This window comes from Budorcas taxicolor, chromosome 8, assembly GCF_023091745.1.
Source record: "Budorcas taxicolor isolate Tak-1 chromosome 8, Takin1.1, whole genome shotgun sequence".
NCBI classification, from domain to species: domain Eukaryota; kingdom Metazoa; phylum Chordata; class Mammalia; order Artiodactyla; family Bovidae; genus Budorcas; species Budorcas taxicolor.
In genome coordinates, this window is record NC_068917.1 from 10606881 (window position 1) to 10631316 (window position 24436).

Here is a 24436-nt window from a genome sequence, read left to right on the forward strand (position 1 = left end):
GATTTGGTCAGACCTATAGCTCTCTCTTGGAGAAGGCAATGGCACCCCACTCCAGTGCTCTTGTCTGGAAAATCCCATGGACGGAGGAGCCTGGTAGGCTACAGTCCATGGGATCGCTATGAGTCGGACACAATTGAGCGACTTCACTTTCACATTTCCCTTTCATGCATTGGAGGAGGAAATGGCAACCCACTCCAGTGTTCTTGCCTGGAAAATCCCAGGGACGGCGGAGCCTGGTGGGCTGCCATCTCTGGGGTCGCACAGAGTCAGACACGACTGAAGCGACTTAGCAGCAGCAGCAGCAGCAGCATAGCTCTCTCTTAGACTTCCCTGGTGGCTCAGATGGTAAAGCATCTGCCTACATTGTGGGATACCCAGGTTTGATCCCCTGGGTTGGGAAGATCCTCTGGAGAAGGAAATGACACCCCACTCCAGTGCTCTTGCCTGGAAAATCCCATGGATGGATTGCAGGCTACAGTCCATGGGGTCGCAAAGAGCGTTGCAGGCTACAGTCCATAGGGTCGCAAAGAGTCGGACACGACTGAGCGACTTCGCTTTCCTTTCATAGCTCTCTTACTGAAGGATCACCAGGACAAAATGTCAGACTTTTCCTCAGTCCCTTGAACAAAACCGGGATGCTACCAAACTTGCAAGTTTGTCATCCGCATTAGACCATCAGTGGATTCACGGAGCAGGGTGGGACTTGACCCCTCCCCCCAAACATCTCCCTCAGGCTCTCCAGGCATCCCCACCCTGAAGTAAACTCCAGATATAACATTGTGCTTGCTATGTATGTCCTCTTTGGGACAGGCCACCTGGCACCCCTTCTTCGAAACGGATTTTTGCCTGTCATGCCTTTATAGAAATTCTGATGCACCTCTTGAAATTAGTATTCCGTGGTAATAACTCAGGCTTCCCTGGAAGCTCAGCTGGTAAAGAACCCGTCTGCAATGCAGGAGACCCCGGCTGGATTCCCGAGTAAGATCCCCTGGAGCAGGGATATGCTACCCACCCCAGTATTCTTGGGCTTCCCTGGTGGCTCAGGGGGTAAATAAGAATCCACCTGTTAATGTGAGACACCTGGGTTCGATCCCTGGGTTGGAAAGATCCCCTGGAGGAGGGCATGGCAACCCACACCAGTATTCTTGTTGGGCTTCCCTGGTTGCTCAGATGGTAAAGAACCCGCCCGCAATGCGGGGGACATGGGTTTGATCCCAGGGTTGGGAAGATTCCCTGGAGAGGGGAACCAGCTACCCACTCCAATACTCTTGCCTGGAGAATTCCATGAACAGAGGACTACTTAAAAAAAAAATTCTCACATATCTGATAGGGACACTCTATTAAAGCTAACAGCCTTTTAAGGCTCTTCTGGGAAGCCTGCTGGTTCGATGCCCCCATCTCTGGCAGTGGTTTCTAGATCAATGAAATAAGCAAAAACTATCCTATTCCCACAAGTAGGGATCGAGGCTTTGATACGCTGCGTCCTGTCCAGGGCGGCCCCGGGGAATTTCGCCAGGCGGGGTGAGGCCCCGAGGGCCGCCTGCAGTCCCCTTCTTCTCTGCTAAGGGTCCCAGTGCGCCGGGGGTAGACAGGAGGAACTCAGAAACCCTGCTCCCGGGCCCCCCGACGAGCAGGTGCCTGGAGATACGCCGGGTATAAGCAGAACCCCAGCGAGGCGGGGCGCGGGAGGACACGTGGCGCTCCAGGAGGGGCGGGGAGTGCGTGGTCACGTGGCGAGTCAGCCGGGCACGGGGCGGGGCCCGGCGCTGTACTTAGCTCGCGGGCGGCTGCGGGAAGCTACGGCGGCTGCTCAGGCACCAGCCTCCGCGGCTCCGCGGACACTCAGGCTGCAGGCCCAGGCCCTCGGCGGCGGCGGCGGAGCGCGGTGAGTGCGGGCGGGCGAGGGGATGCCGAAGCCCGCGTCCCGGGCCGTTGGAAGCGGGGACCCTCGGGGAGTCGCAGCCAGGCGAACCGAGCGGCATCGCGCCCTCCCGGACGTGGTTGTGATGAAAAAAGCAAGCTCTGCGCGCGGGCGGCCGGACTGCACTGCCAGTCCGGGAAGCTCGTGCCCCATCTCGGGCGCTGTTCGGACCCCGGGCCGGGTCACCCGACCCCACGGTCCGCCGTCTCCAGAGCCGGAGGCGGGGAGTTTGCCGGCGGACCCGAGGGAGGAGTCTGCGAGGAAGAGCTTGGCCTGGATCCCCGCTGACTTTGGAAAACCTCAGCCTGGCTCCCCAGCCCCTTGTGAGCTTCTGTTCCTCGGTTTTCTTAGAAGATCGCTGAATTGATAGGAAATACTATCAACATCTGTCTTAGTTGTTTTCTTTCTGTAAATGATTTTCCTGGGCAACTTTCTGCACACAGTCACATAATTCCAGGCACCCCAAAAGACAGGAACTGGGAAACAGGAACCTGGAACTGGGTGGAACGGGGTGGGACCCACAGGAAGAGTTAAATCCACACATGGAGGGAGGAGAAGCTAAGCAGAGGGAGGACAGGGGGCTTTAGGGCCCGGGGTGCCAGCCTCTTCCCTGGGAGTGTGAGGGGAGTGGAATGGCGGCCCCAACCCTGCACTGCTAAGGAAGGGAGTCAGGCTTGGGCCCAGGGTGCTGTGGGAGCGGGAATGCAGGGCAGAGTCCCTGGGGCATCGCCTGCCCCTCCGCTGATGACTCTGGAGGTCTGGGAGAGGGAGCATTGTGAGGTGACTGAATTTGGGAGTCAGCCAGGCCGTTCTGGTAGATGTGAATTGGATTTGCTTTCTTTATGGGCCTTGGTCTACCCCTTCCCCAGGCACTGAGGAAGCCAATAGGCAGACACAGAGAGAAGGATAGGCCCCATATCCCTCTGAGACTCATACCCAGTTGGAGGGGCATGGGGTTCAAAGGGAGACCTAGCACCTTTGGTTACCTTGGAAAAACAACCCTTCAGGCACCTTCACTAGGGGCATATCTGCCAAGGTACATCCATCTAGTTGAATCTTTAGATGCAGGGTGATAAGACAAAGAGCCTTAGCGGTGTGTCTGGATTGGTTAAAGGCTACTTTCCTTTTCTTCTCTCATAACGTTGCTAACTTCATGGAAGATTGTTTCCTGTTGGCGCTGGTAATGGTAACCCTTAAGCTTTGTGAAGAAACAGGTTGGGCTGCCCCACTCTGTGGCTTTCCCGAAGAAGGTGCCCTGGATTCACTCAAATCTCTTAGGGGCATCTGTCCTAGAGCTGGGGTGCTGCCAAGTGGAAAGGTGCAGATCCCTTATCTGGGGGTTTCACAGGCCCAGGGGGAGGCAGCTTGGACCAGACAAGAGCCCTGATTCCAATTACCTCTGCTGCCGCTGGGTCAGGACAGCCCTTTTTCGGAAGGTGGAAGCCCTTTGTCTTCAGGAGGCACCTGCCCTTGTGTTGCTGACTCAGCTTGAGCTGAGGCCCTCCTTATGGACTGGCTGTTTCCCCGACTGCTGGCCTTGGGAGTTGGGAGTAGGAAGTTGCATGCCTTTTAGGGCTTAAGATTTCTTTTGTTTCCACTGGCAGCTGCATTGGGGAGTGAAGGAAGAGTGCTTTCAGGTGAACTTGGGAAAGTTGGTTGGGTGGTTTTCTTAAATGTGGTGATGAGTTGTGATTGTGTTGAATATCCCTGTCCTTGGGAGAGAAGGACTGAAATGTTTCGGGATGAGAACCCACAATGTTTGTTTGTTTTTGACAGTTTGGCAGAAGGAAAGTATTGGAAATATGAGAGGTTGAACTGTATGAAATGTGAAGTTTTTGTAGGTCAAGGAGCATTGAGATCGGGCACCTTGATAGAGTTCAGTCTTGTGTGTAGGGTGGTCGGGGTTGACAGCAGGTTGATGGATCTAGCTGAGCAACATGCAGGTGTATGTTGGACTCACTGGGTATTAGGAGGCAGTTGTCACTCTGCCCCTGGTCCTGGGTCTTCATTTTTCTTGGTTTACACTCAGTGCCCTGGGTCTTCATCTTTCTTGGTTAACACTTAGGGCCCACTCCAGAGCTGCTTAAGCCAGGTGCTTGAGAAATGACTCGTGAGTCCCTCCATGGCTGATATGTTCACCTTCTACCCTAGTTTGGGTAGGAGGGGGATCTAGGGATCAAACGTCATATAAATATTTGGCTTCAGTCTCTTTTTAAAGCCCAAGCCTCATCCCCACCTGCTTTCTGCCCTACCCACAGCTTCCTTGTCTCAGCCTTGTGTGTCTGGGTGGGGAGGAGGGTGGGTGGTGGAGTCAGGGCCTTCCCTCCTGGTCACAGGCCCGCTCTGCAGGCAGCAACTTTCAGCTTCTTTTCTGCAAGTCTGTGTCTAGTTCCTAAGGGACATTGTAACTCCTATCTGCTTTCTCTCCTCTCTGTCTCTCTCTTTTTTTTTTTTTTGATGTGGACCATTTTTAAAGTCTTTATTGAGTTTGTTACAACATTGCTTCTGTTTTATGCTTTGGCTTTTGGGCCACTTAGGTATGTGGGATCTTAGCTCCCCAACCAACCAAGAATCTCAAATCCCTACCGCCTTGCATTGGAAGGCGAAGTCTTAATCACTGGACCGCCAGGAATGTCCCTGCTCTTTTTCTAATTTTCCTGCATGATTTTTTTTTTAATCCCCTTATTGTTCTTTTAATCCTTGTATCTGTGTCAATTTATGAATAATGTTATTGAAATGCATATGACTTTAATTATACCACATGTATCCTTTTCCAGTGGTGTCTGTGATATTGATTTACATTGATCCATACAGACCCAGTTAATTCATTCTAAACGCACAGTGTATTTCTGTCCTGAGGGACAGTTAGGTGGGTTTTGCTTTTTCACTGTCCTCACAAGGCTACAGAATCCAGTCTGTCAGACAGTTGCACGGGTTTCTCTGGGGGAGAAGCAGAAGTCGGGAAGGTGCTCGGTCCTGAGGTGTGTGCACCATCTGTTTTCTAGATGTCAGTGCTGCCCACTGAAGTTTCACCAACGTAGTCTCAGGTCCTTGAGGGTTCTTGTTCCTCATATTTACCAACACTAGGTATTGCCAGATTTTGATTTCTGCCCATCTGATGTGTTTGAAAAGCTGTCCTTGTTTTAATTTGCATGGTTGGGCATTCCAGTATAATTCTTTGCCCTAGGAAATTGTTGATGAGGTTTTTTTATTTTTGTTGTTGATCAGTGGTAATTTGTGGGTTTTAGTATGTTTGTCAACAGCTGAAACTTAAGAAAGTTTCTTTTGATCCTAAGCTAGGCATCTGGACTTGTCTTCAGTTAGGTAATATTCTCTGGTTTTTTTAACTTTGAGGACACGTGTGGGTTCGGGGTACTAGCAGTCTGAATCTTCCACTTTACAGATGAGAAAACTGAGGCACCTGCAGGTTTGTGACAGGATGGGGGGGCACGTCACCCAGATGATTGTGGAGAAATCTCTACAGTTCCATTTCTTGGCAGTTCTGTCCCCATCCAGGTACACCATCCAGAGCTTGCTCTCAGTCTTTTCTCAAGCTCCAGGTCCCCTCACCTGGGAAACAAAAGCCTTAATCGGGACCAGGGGTCCTTTTCCAGCGTTACTGTGTTATGAATGCTGGGTGCTAGGAGGGATGTGCCTGCAGTCTGACTGTGGTTACATGTCTCTTACCTGGCCAGTAACTCACTCAGTGTGGCCATCAGGATAACCTAGAATTACCAGCAAGGGTACAGGAAGGAGGATGAGGCAAATATCTAGATTGTGAAAGGACTCTGTATAGAGTGCAGTGAGACCAGCTATTCTGCCAAGAGACCCAGCGAGGCTGGGCTTCTCCATGACCTGCTGACCTGGAGTTGGGCAAGATATGTTCATTAGGGTTGAGGCTTTGTCACACATCCACGGGGAGCCTCCAGCCCCCGCCCCTTCTGCCTCTACTTAATTCTGCAGATATTTAGGGGGTGTTATGTTCTGCTGGTTAAGAGCAAAATAAACCATCACTTGGGCTCACCTGGTGGTGCAGTTGTAAAGAATCCACTCGTCAATGCAGGAGACACTGGTTTGTTCCCTGGGTCAGGAGGATCTCCTGGAGGAGGAAATGGCAACCCACTCCAGTATTCTTGCCTGGAGAATCCCATGGACAGAGGAGCCTGGTGGGCTACAGTCCAGGGGGTCAAAAGAGTCGAGCACAGTTGAGCAACTGAGCATGCAGGCACACACGCAAACCATCATTTGAGGAAGATCTTGATTCCCCCCACCCCACCGCTGCCCACTGGGGTACGTTTGAGGACAGAAGGAATTACCCTGGGGAGGGAGGAGTTAACCGGCCTGTGCACAGGCAGATGTGTTGCATGAGAAACTGTCTCACGTGGTCCCTGAGACACTGTTTTCCTGCGTGGCTGTAGGGCTGTCTGCTCCGAGCCAGGCGGCACCCTGATGAGGGGCATGTATCTTCTCAGGGGCCCAGGCAGGGAAACCAGGACCACAGAAGAGAGGTGAGGCCTTTCTGCTGCCTGCCTTTCTGCTTATGTTTCTGTGACCCCGGTGCCCAGCCAGCAGGGAGATGTCATCTAGCCTCGAGTTAAATTAGGGAGCTGCTGTGTTCCTGCTGGCTGGAGAGGCTTGGAACACTAATCTCATCTGAATCTTCAAGGATTTCTGAAAGCTTTTATAAAGTGGCCTCAAGGTCCTTCAGAATCCAGGCAGCATGCCTGTTTTATTGACTGAGACCGAGTGGGGACGAAGTGACCCCTTCAGCATCTCAGTAAGTCAGCATCTGAGTCTGGGAGCAAGCTGGCAAGCAAAAGCTTCTACAACTTTCCAGAACCTTGCCCAGATGGTCTTGCTTTTCAAAAAAAAACATTTTTTGACTGCCAAGGACCTTCCTGGGGGTCCATTTTTTTAGGCCTGTTGGTTAGTGGCTCAGTCGTGTCCAAACTCTTTGCAACCCCATGAACTATAGCCCACCAGGCTCCTCTGTCCATAGGATTTCCCAGGCAAAAATAGTGGAGTATGTTGCCATTTCCTCCTCCAGGGGGTCTTCCTAAGCCAGGAATCGAACCTGCATTGGCGGGTGGATTCTTGAAAGCCCCTTTTGGCCCTAGGCTAGTATTTTTCTTCTCTTTGTAGGGTGCGAGCTGTTGTGACTGATCTTAACACGTTGCTGACTGGGGAATTTTTGCAGAAACTGACACCCGTGACCATGATGCGTCTTTGGCCAATAGTGTGTTAAGTGATGTTCCATTTGTGGGCACTGCAGCCACGCGGTTTCCAGGCACCAGGGGAGAGCAGCTTGAGGAAGCCACACTGCAGAACTTGGCGGGAATTAGTCACTCATTCCGGGCAGATGATTGGCAGATGGGGAGCAGGGTGAGTCCCCATGAGTGTCCTAAAGAGCTTAGGTGGGTGAGGGTGGTGGGATCCCTCTCACGGCTCCTGGATCTCGTGGAGCCTGCAGTGAGGCGGTAGATGCCTTTTCTGGGTCTCGCAGCACTTGCTTGGGGGCATTCAGCTGCAGGGGGCCTGGCTGTAGGGGCCAGATAACCAGCTCATGTCCGGCTATCTATCTCTTTAGCGCTGAGGATGAAGACCGGCAACCCTTTCTGCTTGCTTTTTTTTTTTTTTTAATGTATTTATTTCTAATTGAAGGATGATTGCTTTACAGTATTGCGTTGGTTTCTACCAAACATCAGCATAAATCAGCCATAGGTTTACCCATGTCCCCTCCCACCTGAACCTCCCTCCCACCTCCCTCCCCATCTCACCCTTCTAGGTTGTTACTGAGCTCCAGTTTGAATTCAAAGCAGCTGAACACATTTCTGTTAGGAACCAAGACATCCAACAGAAAGACCACATGGAGGCTATGATTCAGATTCAGAGAGGAGGGGGCCCAGGTGTCCTTCAGTTCAATGAGAGCCCATTTGAAGTCAAGGTGCTTACTGCTCCAGCATGGAGGTGTCGGTGAGCAGCTGGCATCCAGGGGACACGAAGGGGTGCCTAGTTTTGTGTGGGTGCCCTGAAATGGCCCCAGCTTCAAGGGTACAAGTGCTCATGGCGACAGCGAGAGGCAGGAGTGGTCTTTGTGGAAGAGAAAGAAACAGGAGCTCTAACATGGTCCAACTGAATGTTCACAACCCTCCAAACCTCCTACCTTACCCCTACCTAGAGCCATTCTGCTGCATAAGAAACAGCCTCAATTTGTAGCTATTGGCAGAATGTAGGCACTCAGTTCTTTTAAGCCAACTGTGAAAGCCAAGTGTCAACAGTATTTGAGTGGCAGCAGTGGATAGGGCGCTTTCCTGGTGGCTCAGTGGTAAAGAATCTGCCTGCTAATGCAGGAGACAGGGGTTTGATCCCCGGGTTGGCAAGATCTCCTAGAGAGGGAAACGGCAACCCACTCCAGTATTCTTGCCTGGGAAATCCCATGGACAGAGAATTCTGGAGGGCTACAGTCCTTGGGTTTGCAAAGAGTCAGACACGACTTAGAGACAAAACAACAGCAAGGGATAAGGAAGAGCACAGGACCAGATGAAAGGCTGGTTGGACATGCATCCATCTTTTTCTGGATTAGCCGGTGGATTGCAGGTGGCCAATTTGGAAATTTCAGGTATATATGTCTTGCCTCCTTAGGATTTAGAATCCAGTCTGCAGAGAGCTCTTAACCATATAAGAAAGCTGTTTAAAAAATTGAGCCTGGGCTCTTGTTCTAAAGGCCTGTGTTCTATCAACATTTTTGTGTACCTCCAACTCCACCAGCTCCCCATTCTCATGGAGGAACCCAGGGCAGAGGGTGCTTCTGTAAGCCCTGGGATGGCTATTTGCTCAGCTGTTTGCACAGCTGTAATCATGAATAAATGACTTCATGCATTTCAACACCAACAAAAATAAAACTAAATTAAAAAATAAACAAAAAATCAGGCTTGGCTACATGTCCCTGGGATGTCAGGACTCCTGTGTTCTGTCCCTTCCTTCCTTCCTGATCCCCAGTCCACGGAGCCCATAGCTGGCGGCAGGGAGGTGTGGCGAGCAGCTGTGCTCTTGGGGGAGGCTGGACACAAAAGTGCTCTAGGGGTCTGGAGCGGAGACATGAGGCAGCTCTTATTTTTAAATGCTAGAGATTAGCTTGGAAAAGGGCCAGAGGGCGTAGCGGAGCCTGTGATCTGTCTTCCCAGGAAGTCAGCTGACCGAGGGTTGGAACTCACATCTGCCCACAGCTGCTTCTGCTCCGTCCACACCCTGACGTGGTCTTGTGACTTGCAGGTGTCGTAATCCTGTATGGGAGCCCTCTTGCCTCAAAGTAAGGACTTTCTATTCTTTCTCCCCGGTTTTTAAGGGGGAAAAAATACCCCCACAGAATGAGAAAAGGGAAATGTTTGCCCGAAAGAGGGGAAGTGAAAACTGGCTGTGTTTCGTGCTGAGGCCATGACACCGGCTAACAGCACAGCTTGGGCCTCCAGCGGTTTGTGCGTAGTTTGTCCCTTGTTCACGGTGTCTGCGGAGGCCAGCACCCGCTGGAATGCAGTTGCCACTGCCCTGGCCATCGGTCTGTCCCCTTGGGAGGAGAAACTTGACTCCATATTCTCTGGGATCTCAGTAGCTTCGGGACGGCCAGAAAGGGAGGCCCACTGGAAGGTCAGCTGCAGTTAACACCTGTTTTAATGTCGGGCTCTTTGTGACGTGGATGTAGGTAGGTGGGTTTGTGCGAACTGGGCTTGTCTGGCACGGGCTGTGAATGGAGAAAGGAGAGAAGAGAAGAGGGAGGAGGCTTTGTTTGCCTTCTGACTGTGGCAGGCACCCTCCTCTCACTCTGGACTTCCACTGGGGGACACGAGTGGTCATTAGCCCCATTTTACAGGTGGTGACACTGAGGCTAAGTGAAGGCAGGTGCACACTTAGGAAGTAAGTGGAATCCAGGTCTCCGGACTACACGCTTGGAGCTCATCCTTGAACTGCAACCCAGATGCTCTTATGTGATGCTGCCGCCCCCGCGGGCGAGTTGGGCCGGTGGTTCGTGCTTTGCTGCGATCCCCAGGTTCACGGGTCTCGTTCTCACTGAGGCCGGGGTTGAGCTGGGAGAACAGTTGATAGGAGCCAGGGAGTAGGACCCATAGAGCAGGAAAGCAGGGTGGGATCCTGGGCCCAGGCTGGGAGCTGCCCACATTCCCTGCCACCAGGAAACCAGAGAAATCTTACACGTGATCCGGCTTGCATGGAAGCACCCCATTCTGCACACTGAGCAGCTGGCTAAGCCCCCAGGGGTCCTGGGGACACTCCGCTTTGACACACAGGGAGCATTCACGAGGATGGCCTCTGGTTTCCTGGGGGCCCAGTGAGGGCCGAGGGTGGCGACCCTTCCAGCTACGATTCTCATGGGCCTGTCGGCCGGGCTTCCAGCTGCAGGGGTGGGTCTGCACGCGGGGAGCACACACATCTGCTCAGGGCAGCGTTGAGATGACAAGTGTAAGTCAGGCTCACACTTGCCATGACTCACCTGCTCCTTTGCTTTCTTTCACTTACTGTGTGTATATACACACACACACACACACACACACACACACACACACACATATATATGTTATTATCAGTACAATGTGGTTCACTTCCACAGGTTCATTTCTTAATGGCTGCTTTTGTAGTTCATTATTTAACCATTTACCACAACTTAACAGTTACTGTTACAGATGCTTTCTTTTTGGTCTTCTGTGAACACCAAGAATGTTTAGTGAATACCCATGTACCGGTGTCGATAGGAACCTCCTCCTTCTCTGCTCAGAAGCCTTTTAAAAAGAAGCCCTGGAGAGCTCCTTTGTCCCTCCTGGCCCATGCGTGTACAGTGAAATATTTCCTGACAATTTGGAGACTCCCTGACTCGGGGTCATGTGAGCAGCAGCCTTCCTGTGAGTCAGTGAGCATGGGAAGGGTAAGCGTTTTGAGCGAAAGTCACTGGAGGGAAGGCCTCTGACTGGAAATGCATCTCGGGCCTCATCAGAACATGTTCTTTCAGTTGGGCGGCTTTCGGGCTTTGGTAGCACCAGTATTATTCTTCCTACAGGAACAAAACTTAGCATATAGCATGTTCACTCCAGAAAAAATAATAAAAAAAAAAAAAGAGGGAAGGCTCTATAGTGAATGTGGGCTTCCTAGTGGCTCAGTGGTAAAGAATCTGCCTGCCAGTGTTGGAGACTTGGGGGCTCTGGGTTTGATCCTTGGGTTGGGAAGATCCCCTGGAGGAGGAAATGGCAACAGACTCCAGTATTCTTGCTTGAAGAGTCCCATGGACAGAGGAGCCTGGCGGGCTGCAGTCTGTGGGGTCTCGGAGTTGGACACGACTGAGCATGCACACCTATAGCGCATGTAAGCAGTTATGTGTGAGTATGGTTTTCTTGACATTTTGCATGTAGTGACAGGAATAAACATGTACGTGGGTTGAGGGCTCACACTTGCCATGACTCACCTGCTCTTTGCTTTCTTTCACTTACTGTATGTGTGGGTATATATATACACACACACACACACACACATATATATTATTATCAGTACAACGTGGTTCACTTCCACAGGTTCATTTCTTAATGGCTGCTTTTGTAGTTCATTATTTAACCATTTACCACAACTTAACAGCTACTGTTACAGATGCTTTCTTTTTGGTCTTCTGTGAACACCAAGAATGTTTAGTGAATACCCATGTACCGGTGTCTTGATGTTTTGAGGCTTGTGGGATACATTTCTAAAGCTCAGATTGCTGAGTCAAAGGGTGTGTGGACTGAAGAGCTGATAGAGGCTGGGCGGTACCTACCGATGGGTAAACAGCAGCAGCAGCATCTGATTCCCCACCTCTTAACCCCAGTGGAAAATGATCACACTGCAGCTTCTGCCAGTGTGGTGGAAGATAAATATCTCTTCGATGAGCATCTTTAAATATCTGTTGGCCTTCTGTAGCTCTTTTTCTGTACATGAACTGTGTATATCCTTTGGCTGGTTTTCTGTTATGCTGCTTCTATTCTGATTTTGGGTCCTTTGCTTATTAGGGAAACAAAGCCTTAAGTATATGTAAGGGCTGTTTTTTGTCTGTCAGTTTGTTTTTTGTTTTTTTATTTATTTTATTTTATTTTATTTTTTTTCTAGAAGGGAGGCTTTACTTTCATGTAATCGAACATTTTCCCCTTAAGGGCTCTGTTTCATGTCAATCTTAGGCATTCCTCACTCCAATATTATGCTTGTTTTGACAACCTTAAAGATTATCTTATTTTTGGCTCTGCTGGGTCTCTGCTTTCTTTTGTTTTGGCAAGCAGGGGCTACTCTCTAGCTGTGGCACATGGGCTCAGCATTTGCAGTCCCCGGGCTCTAGGGCGAAGGCTCAGTAGTTGGGGCACACGGGCTTGGTTGCTCTGAGGCATATGGGATCTTCCCAGATCAGGGATTGAACCTGCGTCTCCCGCGTTGGCAGGCAGATTCCTTATCCCTGAGCCACCAGGGTAGTCCCAATACTAACTTTTTTAAAGTGTGCTTATTTTCTCACACAACTTCTGTGTTTTTATGCAAGATCTTTGTCCCATGTAGCATTTGTGTGTGTGTGTAAGAACTTGAGGGTAAAGATTCAGTCTTATTGTTTTTCCTTTTTGTAAATGCACAACCAGGTGTGCAAACACCATCCACTGAGATGTGTGTTTCCTCCCCTGCCTCTGCCACACACAGGCTATGCCTCCAAGTGGCCTGTTGTATTGATGGACCCCTTCCTGAGCTGGCGTCCCCCAGGGTTTATCATACCTTTGCCACCCCAGGGGTTCAGGCCTCCGTCACTGCTGTTTTCTAGAACTGCCTGGCCAGCCTCACACATGGATTCTTCCCAGTGGCTTGTTGCTTAAGCAACAGATAAATTTAGATTTGTTTTTGCTTAAATATAATTCACTGTGTGGGAGGCAGCGTGTTCAGCGCTGTCACCCACGTCACACACACACACGCACACTCACTGAGAGGGCATCTCCCCAGGCCCGGCGGTGCTGTGGCACCTGGGTCATATTTCTTGCTCTCATCAGAGCCTCTTGCCTAAGAGTGACTCAGAGGCCTAGCTAGAACTCGCCTGTCTCTTGACCTGCAGGCCAGTCCAGGATCTGAGGCCGTAGTGGTAATGGGATGGCTTGCCTTCTCGGGAGCCCCGTCTCTGAAGCACAGTCCTCGTCCGACTGGAAAAACCACAGGCAGTCCCAGGAGACCTGTGCCACCGGCTAAACCAGCTCTAGGCCACAGCTCTCGAGAAAGGCATGCGGAGCTGGAGGTGGACTTGTGTTTGCTTGTGTGTTCAAAATGTGGCTCGTGAGATTTATCTTCGGTCTCCTTTTTTCTCTCTCACTGGGCTTCCAGTTGAGACGTGATCACAGGGGAAGGTGTTTACTCTTTGGGAGCTCAAACCTGAGAACAGTCCCAAACGTTGCTCCAGTAGTGCGTGGCGAGGCAGGTTGGCCGCAGCAGCAGGGGCCGTGGACTTGACTTTGCCTGAAGATTCGGCTTTATCTGTTTGTTTGGGGTGGACTTGTTGGCACTGCTTGTCACCTGGGCCCTGGGGTAGGTTCTGACAGACAGCAGGCTGCCTTTGCCCCAGCCTCATAGCTCATGAGATAGTTGGTTCACAAACCATGCAGTGACCAGCACCATTTCAGACGGTGAGCCCTTACCTGGCCCTTTGGTGACTTAAGTGGCACGGTGTCCTGCCCACATCGGTGGGGCCTATGCGTATGGCACAGCCCTTCCTTGGCTTGCTGTCTTGTGTTCCTGGACCACACAGTCTCTCTTAGCCATTCAGGTAGCTGCAGCAGAATGCCACAGACAGTGGCTTCCAGACAAACTTACTGCTCTCAGTTCTGGAGACTGGGAGTCCAAGATCAGGGGCCAGTGTGGTCCACTGAGGTCACCCTGCCTGGTCAGACTGCCCTGTGTCCTCACATGGAGGAAGAAGCAAGGGAGCTCTGTAGCATCTTTTTTATAATCAGGGCACTAATCCCACTCATAGGGGCTCCACCCTCATGACCTTATCATTCCCCCAAAGGCCCCACCTCCTTACACCATCACCTTCTGGGGTAGGATCATAGGGGCTCCACCCTCATGACCTTACCATTCCCCCAAAGGCCCCACCTCCTAACACCATCACCTTCTGGGGTAGGATTGCAACTTGAATTTGTGGGCAGGGGACACATTCAGTCCGTCGTGCAGTCCTGTGTGCTGTGAGCACGGGCTGGGACTCTGAGACAAGGCATGAGAGCCCACAGGTGCCAAGGTCCCTGCAGGCACTCTGCCGACACCCTGGTTCTAGAAGGGGAAACCAAGGAGCATGAGGGGACAGACGGCGGAGAGAGGATGGGACGAGGCCCCCGGAACAGTGCATGCTGAGGTGATGCCTTGTGTGTGTCGAGCACTTGAACTGAAGGAAGAAACATACTGATGTCTTGTGTACTTTCCTCTCCAGGTGAATCTCCGATCCAGTTTTCAAAATGTGGCAGCTCTTGGCCACCCTCAGTTGCCTGCTGGTGCTGACCAGTGCCCGGAGCAGCCTGCATTTCCCACCTCTGTCTGATGAGATGGTCAACTATGTTAACAAGCAAAACACCACTTGGAAGGTGGGCTGGGGGCCCCCCGCTGTGTGTTCTGACTCCTGAGGGAGGGGCTGCAGCTGTGGCCCAGGGGCTGGTGTGTCCTGGACAGCTGATCTGATTCATGGTCCTGGCTTGCGTAGGCCCGTGCCCACTGCCCTGTCCCCTTCCGTGTGTGTGTGTGTGTGTGTGTGTGTGTGTGTGTGTTGTCTGTGTGTGTGAGAGTATGAGTACGAGTGTGTGCAGCTGCATGAGGGGGTAAACCAGCTCCCGTGGAGCTCATAGCTGGGGTGATGTGATTAGGGTGCTGGCGTGGCCAGGTTCTGGTCGGGGTCCTTTCCTAGGTGGCAAGTGGTGACTTCTTGTGTCCTTACCTGGCCTGAGGAGCAAGCTTGATCCCTGGGGTCTCCTTATAAAAGGGCACTACACCCTCATGACCCGATCATCTCTGAAGGCCCCCACTGGGTAACAGCATCACAGTGGGGTTAGGTTTCAACATGAATTGTGGGGGGAGAGACATCATTCTGAAGCAGTGCCCCAGCACGCTTGCTCTATGGGGTTGAGGGGACCCCTGGCCTTGTCAGGCCCTGTGTGGGTGGTGTGCACATGCCACACCCCCAGCCCCCCCAGGTTGGTGGGTGACTGCTCTGGGTGGGGCTCTTTTCCAGGCTGGACACAACTTCTACAACGTGGACCTGAGCTACGTGAAGAAGCTGTGTGGTGCCATCCTGGGCGGGCCCAAGCTGCCCCAGAGGTGCGTACCCGCTCCCGGGTAGGCACCTGGCTGCACCAGGACTGCTGCCATGTGGGCAGAGATTATGCTTGGCACAGGGGCAAGGAGGAGACAGGAAGGCTTCCCTGGCATCCAGAGGCCTCACTCGCGCCGCCCCCCCCCCCCCGCCCCCCGCCCTGAGCTTCAGGGACCCTGCCTGAGGCACAGGGCCCCCTCCCAGCACCAGAGTTTCCTCCTGTGCTTCTCAGGTGTCCCAGCTGCAGAGGGCAAGGCCTCCGGTCTGAATGGTCTTGAATAAGGAAAACCTGAAAAAAACCATGTGATCTGCCATTAATGTTTTATTTTTCTGGAAAAGTCTGCATTTTCACGCAGATACTTCCTTGAAGGAAGCATTAGAAAAATCTGTGAGGCTGGGATAGTTAAGTGATGGGACCATTGTTGTGAAGATGTTTGAAAAATGACGAACATCTGGCAGATGTTTGATTTAGGGTAGCGTGGGGAAAGCAAGAGATGTAATTATCTGGACCCTGAGGTTAAAACCCTTTAAAAATCTGCATAAAATAAGTTTAGGCAGAAGTATACAGAATGGTAGGTTATTTGGAGGAGTAGAACCCAGTTTTGTTTTCATCAAGCTCCAAGTGGGAAGTTCCCTGGCGGTGCAGAGGTTAGGACTCCATGCTATCACTCCTGAGGGCATGGTTTCAATCCCTGGTTGGGGAACCAACATCCTGCATGCAGCATGGCGCAGCAAAACAAAGAAAAAATTTAATAAAATTCCAAGGGGTGTCCTTGCCCATGGTCCTTGCACATGGCCCCCTCCACACATCTTCATGCTTCTCCCTGCAAAGTGACAGCCCAGGCCACAGGGTTGGGGGTGCGGACTGTAAGATGACTACTTGAGATGGAGACCTTTCGTTTTTCAGAGATGCATTTGCTGCAGATATGGTTCTGCCTGACAGCTTCGATGCCCGGGAACAGTGGCCAAACTGCCCAACCATCAAAGAGATCAGAGACCAGGGATCCTGTGGCTCCTGCTGGGTGAGGCCCTGCTGGCCAGAAGGGAGGGTTGGGGCGAGGGGCTGAGGAAGGGTGGGATCAACCAGGGGACCTAAGGTTTGACAGGTTGAGTCTAGGCAAGTCACATAAACTTCTCGAGGCTCAGTCTCCCCTAGTGTAAAAGAAAAATCCCTGGCGGTCGTGAATCATTGCAGGACCAGGTGGAAGAATTGACAGGCAGAGTGTCCTGTACAAGGCGTGCCCCACATATGGGTTGTGAAGCAGTTTTGATTTCTGTTGAACACCCTGCCGTGGGCCATCAGCAGACACCATTAGCTTTGACCCCTGCTCTGCCTGGCTACAGTCCAAATGTCACACAGAGTTGGACACGACTAAAGCGACTTAGCATGCACGCACTGCTTCATGAAGTAGCAGTGTATCTGTGTCAGTGAGCTGTCTTAACTGTGCTTGTGTGGGTAAAATATGTGATACAGATGTCACTATCTCAGTCATTCAGTGTGCCAGCCCGTGGCACTGGGTTCATTCCCGTTGCTGTGCAGCCATCACCACCTGCGTCCACAGAACCCGTCACCTTGGAGAGCTGAGACTCCATCCCCACAAGACAGAAACTCCTGCTCGCCTCCACCAGTCCCCCAGCCACCACTCTTCTACTTTCTGTTTCTCATGACTTTTATTTTTTTTCTTTTAATTTTTGTTGGAGTGATGGCTCAGACAATAAAGAATCTGCCTGCAGTGTGGGAGACCCATCAATCCCTGGGTCAAGAAGCTCCACTGGAGAAGGAAATGGCTACCCACTCCAGTATTCTTGCCTGGAGAATCTCAGGGACAGGAGAATCCCAGGACAGAGGAGTCTGGCGGGCTACAGTCTATGGGGTTGCAAGGAGTTGGACACGACTGAACACACATACACAGAATTGCTTTACAAGGTTGTGTTAGTTTTCACTGTACAGCAAAGTGAATCAGCTACATATACTCGCCGATTTTTGGATTTCCTTCTGATTTAGGTCACCACAGAGCACTTAGTAAAGTTCCCTGTGCTATGATTTTTCTGTTTTTTTTTTTAAATCAGTGAATCAGTTTATTATAGAGTGACTCACAGGGTAGGGTCAGGATGGGGGATATGAGTGGGGGCAAGAGTCCAGAAGCATTTGCAGCTGCACTCCACACCACTGAGGAGCCTCTGGACTTTTATAGCTAACCTAGGGTATGGGGGTGGGTAGTTAGAAGCTTGAAAATGGGAAGTACATTCTTAAGTCAAGATTCATGAATGGTAACTAGGCATTATGTCAGTTTTCATCATTGTTTGGGGACTAACAGAACGTAGAGGCTACATGGTCCTAATGATTATGAAACAAATCTGTTAAATACTAAAGGCTTTGATGACATAGAAGTGATTCACTGCATCGTGCAGTCAAGGTATATCAGCAGAAGGACCAGAGACACTGTAGGGTCCCAGGATGGCATCAGTTATGCTAACAGGCGTACACTCCACCCCTGACTTTTTTATTTTGGGGAGGGGAGCTCTTATGATATTAACTAGTCTGGGTACCTCATGTAAGTGGCATCATAACAGTATTTGTCCTTTGTGCAAGCCATACTTTTATGTTAAAAATCCAAAAACTGCATGTTTGAGAATGCCCAGATAGAGGTCTGGGATGAACTGGTCTCTTGCTTTAAAGCCCAGCTTGAGCCCCAGGACCCCCAGCTGCCTTGAGGGAAACAAGCCACCAGAAAGGCCCGAGGTGTCAGCTGTGGTCTCCTGGGTGCGGGCTGGAGGGACCGCAGCGCGGAGTGGGGCTCACCTCGGGGGGCCTTGTTCCTGCAGGCGTTCGGGGCTGTGGAAGCCATCTCTGACCGGATCTGCATCCACAGCAAGGGGCGTGTCAATGTGGAGGTGTCTGCTGAGGACATGCTGACCTGCTGTGGCAGCGAGTGTGGGGACGGGTGAGCCGGAGCCCCTGGGAGCTTCCCCAGGAGACCTGTGGGTAGACGTGGACTGGAGGGCTCCCTGTAGGGGACAGGCATGATACTCCCTCGGGCAGGACGATGTCTCTACCAAGACACAATGGGGCCCCAGGGCATCTGGAAGCCAGCCCTGGGAGATACTGCTTTTAGGAGGCTCCTGAAACCAGGCTGGGCCCCCACAGGGCTGGACTGGGGCTGGATCGGGGGAAAACAGATGTTCCTGGTTTAGTTTCTGGGTTTTATTGTGCTTCTTCTCCTTTCCTTTTCCTCGGGGAACAGCTTGGGGCCTGTCTTCTTCTCTGTAACTGAGGTTTGATGGATTCCTAGATAAAGGGACACAGCTCCCTGTTTTCTGCCAGTTCTGGTCTTGGTTTTGCAACAGTGGTTCTCCGATGTGGCTGCAGATTAGAAAAACCTGGGGCCTGAAAAGAAAGTAAAAAGGGAGTGTGTAGGTGTCAGCCCACAGCAGTGAAATCCCTGGAATTGGTATTTGTAACATAGCCCCAGGGATTATCATGTGCTGCCCTTTGAGAACCCCTGTCCAGAGAGAAGACACAGCCTCCTGGTGAGCACATGATTCAGAAAGTATTTCTGATTATGAAAGTACTTTGTGGGCAGTCCTGGGTGATTCCCAGCAGGAAGTGACTATGAAGAGGAGAATTGGGGAATTTTGGGGATCTGGGAGAACCGACAGGCCAGCTGCTGAGGTGGTGATGGGTGCAGTGGGTGGTGGTCTGGGAGCAGCCAGGACAATCCTCACGCTGTTTAATGAGTGGCTCTTTTCTCAGCTGTAACGGCGGCTTCCCCTCTGGAGCCTGGAACTTCTGGACAAAGAAAGGCTTAGTGTCCGGGGGCCTCTATGACTCGCATGTAGGTGAGTGTCTGCCTTTAAATCCCATCCAGCCAGATGGATTTTATAAGCAGGAGTAATAGTGCTCTCATTTTCTCCGATTAAGTGAAGATCAGGGTTGAGGGTACATTGAACGCTGGGCTGAAAACTCAGGTAGAAGACAGGGCAGCTCTGTGTACAGAGTCAGCAACTGGAAGAGGGCGGTGTTGGCGCCACAGGCCCTGGGTGACTTCTGTTCTCATGAGCTATCGCCCTGATTCTTCTCTCTGGCCTCTGAGGGGCTTCCTGCTGACACCCACCTTTCTCCTTGGCCCCCCAGGTTGCAGACCGTACTCCATCCCTCCCTGTGAGCACCATGTGAACGGCTCCCGGCCCCCGTGCACCGGTGAGGGGGACACCCCCAAGTGCAGCAAGATCTGTGAGCCTGGCTACAGCCCATCCTACAAAGACGACAAGCATTTTGGTAAGTGGGATGGGCGACCCCCGCCCCTGGGCCCAGGAAAGCTGAAGGAGGCCAGGCACTGGAGTCATAGGTCAGGAGAAGCGATGCGGTTAGTGCCTCTTTGATGGGAGGGAGCAGCACAGTGTTCTCTGCGTGTCTCCACCCTGAACAGAGTCTTAGACCCTCAGTCTCGGAAGGAAGAGACCAAAGCCCTCAGTCACGGGGGAGTAATCTGGCCTAGGAGCCTTCTGCTCCTGCCCTGCTTCCAGGGCCTCATGCTTACTGTGCACGCATGCGGGTGTGCACACACACCAAGGTCCTGCCTGCTGGAACCCCATGAATCGTGGAGTGGCTGACCCCCTGCCGGAGGCTCCTGCCCCACTTGGTTGGTTTCTTCGCAGGATGCAGTTCCTACAGCGTCTCCAGCAACGAGAAGGAGATCATGGCAGAGATCTACAAAAATGGCCCAGTCGAGGGGGCCTTCTCTGTGTACTCGGACTTCCTGCTATACAAGTCTGGTGTGTATCCCCCCACAACCCCACTGACGGCACCCGGGGAGGCAGGTACGGGTTCCTGGCTTGCAGGACGTCCTGGGGGTGCGCTGGGCCTCCAGCAGTACCGCATGCTGCTGGCCACTCTCTCAGCCCCTCGCACCCGCCCTCTCCATGGCCAACACCTGCTCCTCCCAAGCGTCTCCTACTTTCTGCTCCTGGAGCCGCTGGCCCCATCTCTCCAGCTCCATCACTTCCCCAGCACGTCCGCAGGTTTCCTGTGTCTGCACTGAGTGACTTCCTCTGTCATCTTTGTCTTGACAAAGTCTTAGCCTTGTGCCCAGTCCCTAGTGGGTGAGGAAACAGGGAGCATCTTCCTGTGGGGACTCAAAGGGGGAAGGGGGCAGGATGGTCCCCACCCAAGAGCTGTCTTAGAAATCCCCCGTTCCAGACAAACAGTCTGTGCTGAGGACTTCTGTCTCATTTTGTATTCTGCTTGTTCAAAAACTCAAAGCTCTCCAGTCATTTGAAAAAAAAAAAAAAAAGACCAAGTTGCCTGGTGAGAAAAAAATGTTAAACCTGGCAATTCTTAACTTCCACAGTGTTATAAAAGAGAACACATTTCCGATTGGACAGTCATTCATCAGTAACCTGGTGGTCCTCTGAGCACCTTAGCGGGTATCTCTTCCCATCAGTCAGACTTGCAGCTGCCAGCCCAGCCCTCTTCCTTAGCACCCAGTCTGCATGGTGTGCCCCAGATTAGCAATTTAAAACTCTTAAGCCACAGAATGCCTTTGACAAGTCATTGCATGGAGTCCTAGTATGTAAAAAAAAATCGTTGATATTTTAATGTGTCAGAGTTTCTAACTTAAAAGGCAGCCAACAAGCACATTGTATTGAACTCCATCTTAATATTTATCTCCCATGTTCAAGTGTGCTGGGCTTTCAAAAATATATTTAAATAATTCCCAGATGTTATGGGAATCCCTGGAGTCTTCCCATGAAACACCAGGGCCCGTCCTTTCCCCTGGCTCCATCTGTCCTTTGTGGGGTTGGCCAGCTGAGCAGGTGGGCTGCTGTGGGAGACCAGCGGTGCCCAGGCTGAGCCTGAAGGGCCTTGTCCTCCCCTTCAGGGGTGTACCAGCACGTCTCCGGAGAGATAATGGGAGGCCACGCCATCCGCATCCTAGGCTGGGGAGTGGAGAACGACACCCCCTACTGGCTGGTCGGCAACTCCTGGAACACTGATTGGGGTGACAAAGGTGAGCACAGTGCCCGCTAAGAGGGCACCCAAGCCAGGGCACAGTGGGCATCGTGTCCACCAGCTGTGCTGGGGCTTCCCCTTGCCACAAGGGCAGCCTCTGATCCCAAGAGGTGTGTGGATGGGGGCATAGCCTCAAGCCAGCTGTGCTCATCCTGGTTCCTCAGGGCAACAGGTGCAGGGGGCAGGGGGCCATACCGTCCAGAAATCTGATACAGGACTGAGTGGGAGGTTAAGTGGAAGCCCGCTGATCACCTTGTGTGCCAGTTGGTGACAGCTTTGGGGCTGGTTCGTGACTTCCATTCCCCCGTCTTTCAGGGGTGGGTCTGTGGCTTCCCAGGTGGCTCAGTGGTAAAGAATTCGCCTGCTGATTCAGGAGACACAGGAGATGTGGTTTTGATCCCTGGGTCGGGAAGATCCCTTGGAGAAGGGAATGGCAACCCACTCGAGTATTCTTGCCTGGGAAATCTCATGCACAGATGAGCCTGGTGGGCTATAGTCCATGGGATCACAGAGTCAAACATGACTGAGCATGCACGCTAGGTATGTCGGCAAAGGTCACAATCCAAGCAGACTAAATGCGTCTTACTCCTGCTTTCCAGGCTTTTTCAAAATCCTCAGAGGACAGGACCACTGTGGAATCGAGTCGGAAATTGTGGCTGGAATGCCGTGCACTCATCAGTACTAGAAGATCTGATCTGCGTGAGGGGTCTGTCTGCTGACCCAGGGCCAGTTTTCCCCTAAATACAGCCACTTGGACTGGGGCTGAGGTGGAGGGGTGGGGGGGGTGTTAGGATATCTTTTATTTTTTGAATTATGATAAGATACAAGGGATTTTAGGCAGGGTCTGAAGAAGACTGGGTTGGGCCAAGCTGTGTGTCTGCCATCGGGTCTGTCTTCTAAGGACACACAGCCAGGCCTGCCCAGGGACAGACTGCTGCCCCAACACAAACACACAGACACACAAGCCACTGCCGCAGCAGGGCGGACCTTTCCCTGCAGACGAACTGTGTAGTGCCTGCTGCCCCTGCTTCTGCCCTGACCACTTCTGTATTGCCCCCCACCCCCTCTGCATCACCAGGGAGCAAGACCTTGAAGGGTTTGTAATTTCCGAGAGTGGAAAGCAAGAGTTCCTAGTTAGGTCCCTGCACAAGCAGGCAGCTTTCTGGATCTGGAGTAGGACAGATCTGAGAAGAGACAGTGGGGCAGCCCTTTGGAGAAAGCCCTATTGTTCTCCCAGGTCTCCTGCATCTGTCGAGCTTCGCAGCATGGCTCACCCTCTCTGGTCCCATCCTTGCTGTGATCCTTTTTAAGTTTTCTTTTTGTGCACCTCGGCTAATCATGTGAATGAGATGGAAGAGCTGTACTAGTATGGATTGTCTCCTTCAAACTAGGCGGTTGTGACTTGACTGACCTTGCTGCCCTCTAATCCACAGCGAAACTAGTTTGGCAGGAAGCCAGCTTGTACCTTTCACAATCACTGCTTCACCCTGTTAAACACAAGGAATGGCTGCCAATAAAAAGCCTCTCCTTCCGTGTGAAGTCTGCATTCTGGTGGCATCTCCAAGGTTGTGTGTCACTGTCTGTGGACTTCTAGCTGCTGTCTCTCCTCATCCCCTAGAAAGAATCGTGTTCCCATGAATCTGGGTGCCCTTGAACCTCTAACCAGGAATGTCTTGCCTCAGTTGAATGGAACAAAATAAACACCTAATTTTAACTACATTGCTGCTGCTGTACTTTCAAACCATGGTGCCTCATCTCTTATTTTCCTGTTATTCTCATCAGCCCTCTTCTGTTGATTAAGCAGCTCTGTCCCTATTTTATTAAGGGAAGAATGCTTACCTCTCTTTTACCAACCATACACCAGCAGTGACCTGAGGAGTCCTGCAGGCGTGGTGTACTGGTGGTATAACCAGTCCTTCTACAAGGCCAGCGTCCTGGGGCCCTCCAGCGTTGGAACTGAGTGGAGGCCGAGTCCACGTGTAGTTTTATGAGCTCCTGGTCTCTTGGATTTACATTGCTGGTTAAGAATTATTTATTTCTGGAGTTCCCTGGTGGCGCAGTGACTGAGACCGTGTTCCCAGTGCAGGGGCCCAATTCAGTCCCTGCAGGCAACTAGATCCCACATGCTGCAACTAAGATCCAGTGCAGCCAAATAAGTTTTTTTTTTATTACATATTCCTTTGTATTCTTTTGCGTTGTCCTAGATAACACGCAGGAACAGTTTCAGTTCAGTCGTGTCCCGACTCTCTGCGACCCCATGAACCGCAGCACGCCAGGCCTCCCTGTCCATCACCAACTCCCGGAGGTTACCCAAACTCATGTCCATTGAGTTGGTGATGCCACCCAACCATCTCCTGTCGTCCTCTTCTCCTGCCCCCAATCTTTCCCAACATCACAGGAACATACATACACAAAGGAAGGACTCGTTCTTGAGGGATCAGGAGGCCATTAGAATTGGCAACATCCACCCCTCTCCCGCCATCACCGCCATCACTGGCCTGTTGATACCACAGCTCACTTCCCTTCCATGACTGGGGGCTGGACCAGTGCTCTTCTGAGAAGCAGGGAGGTTGGACTTTGGATGTGCCTCAGAAGTTAGGATCAGAACTACCTCATGCAAGCTCTTAAACTTCTCGTTAACACTGTAGGAAAAACTGGTGGAACCCAGTACTTATGGAATGTTTAATGAGGTTTAAAGCTGTAAATATATCATTGCATTATTTGTACAATTTCAACTGGGAAACATGCATAACCTCGGTTCTAACATTTTCTACCCAGCCCTAAACTTGAGTTGAATAATCCCATTTCCTACTTTCTCCAATCCATGCTATGTACCCACCGGCACCTCCGTCCTTACCCAGAAGCTAGCAGAGATGCACTAAGTGGACCAAAATGGACCTTAGGGCATCTTCATGCTCGGCCTAAGGAATCGTTGATAGGAAACAAAAAGCATTTAGGATTGGGATTGATGTCACTACTTCAGTAAAAAAATTGCCACACTGATACCACCTTGTCACCTCGGCTCACTTTTTCTTGGGTGCCTCCAAGCAAAGGGACAGTTGGGAGTGATAGTGCCTTTTCATTCTTCAAGTGGAGGAGGGCATATTTTTGTTAGAAGTGGGAGCAAAGGTCGATCAGTCTATCCCACTCAGAGCAT

The 24436-nt window shown here is 51.6% G+C and overlaps 1 protein-coding gene across 5 annotated transcripts; it reads left to right on the forward strand.

Moving 5' to 3' along the window:
* The first annotated feature begins 1749 nt into the window (after positions 1 to 1749).
* Positions 1750 to 22998, forward strand: CTSB (cathepsin B). Of its 5 annotated transcripts, XM_052644672.1 has the most exons (11): positions 9190 to 9230; positions 11202 to 11287; positions 14394 to 14544; positions 15186 to 15271; positions 16174 to 16288; positions 18093 to 18211; positions 19021 to 19106; positions 19402 to 19545; positions 19926 to 20042; positions 21149 to 21277; positions 21879 to 22998. In XM_052644672.1, exons 3-11 carry the CDS (start codon positions 14419 to 14421, stop codon positions 21962 to 21964), a joined length of 1008 nt encoding a protein of 335 aa, XP_052500632.1. In that variant the 5' UTR covers positions 9190 to 9230; positions 11202 to 11287; positions 14394 to 14418; the 3' UTR covers positions 21965 to 22998. The 5 variants fall into 5 exon arrangements, with proteins under 5 accessions (XP_052500633.1, XP_052500636.1, XP_052500635.1 ...); XM_052644673.1 differs by lacking the exons at positions 9190 to 9230; positions 11202 to 11287 and adding an exon at positions 1750 to 1885; XM_052644676.1 differs by lacking the exons at positions 9190 to 9230; positions 11202 to 11287 and adding an exon at positions 2101 to 2244.
* Positions 22999 to 24436: the final 1438 nt, after the last annotated feature.

What these genes read in the sequence shown, in the direction of transcription:
- CTSB (XM_052644673.1), top strand. Translation starts at nt 14,419, where the DNA reads ATGTGGCAGCTCTTGGCCACCCTCAGTTGCCTGCTGGTGCTGACCAGT. An exon ending in CAAAGACGACAAGCATTTTG is followed by an intron (nt 19,546 to 19,925) that starts GTAAGTGGGATG and finishes GTTTCTTCGCAG; the next exon opens with GATGCAGTTCCTACAGCGTC. An exon ending in CACTGATTGGGGTGACAAAG is followed by an intron (nt 21,278 to 21,878) that starts GTGAGCACAGTG and finishes CCTGCTTTCCAG; the next exon opens with GCTTTTTCAAAATCCTCAGA.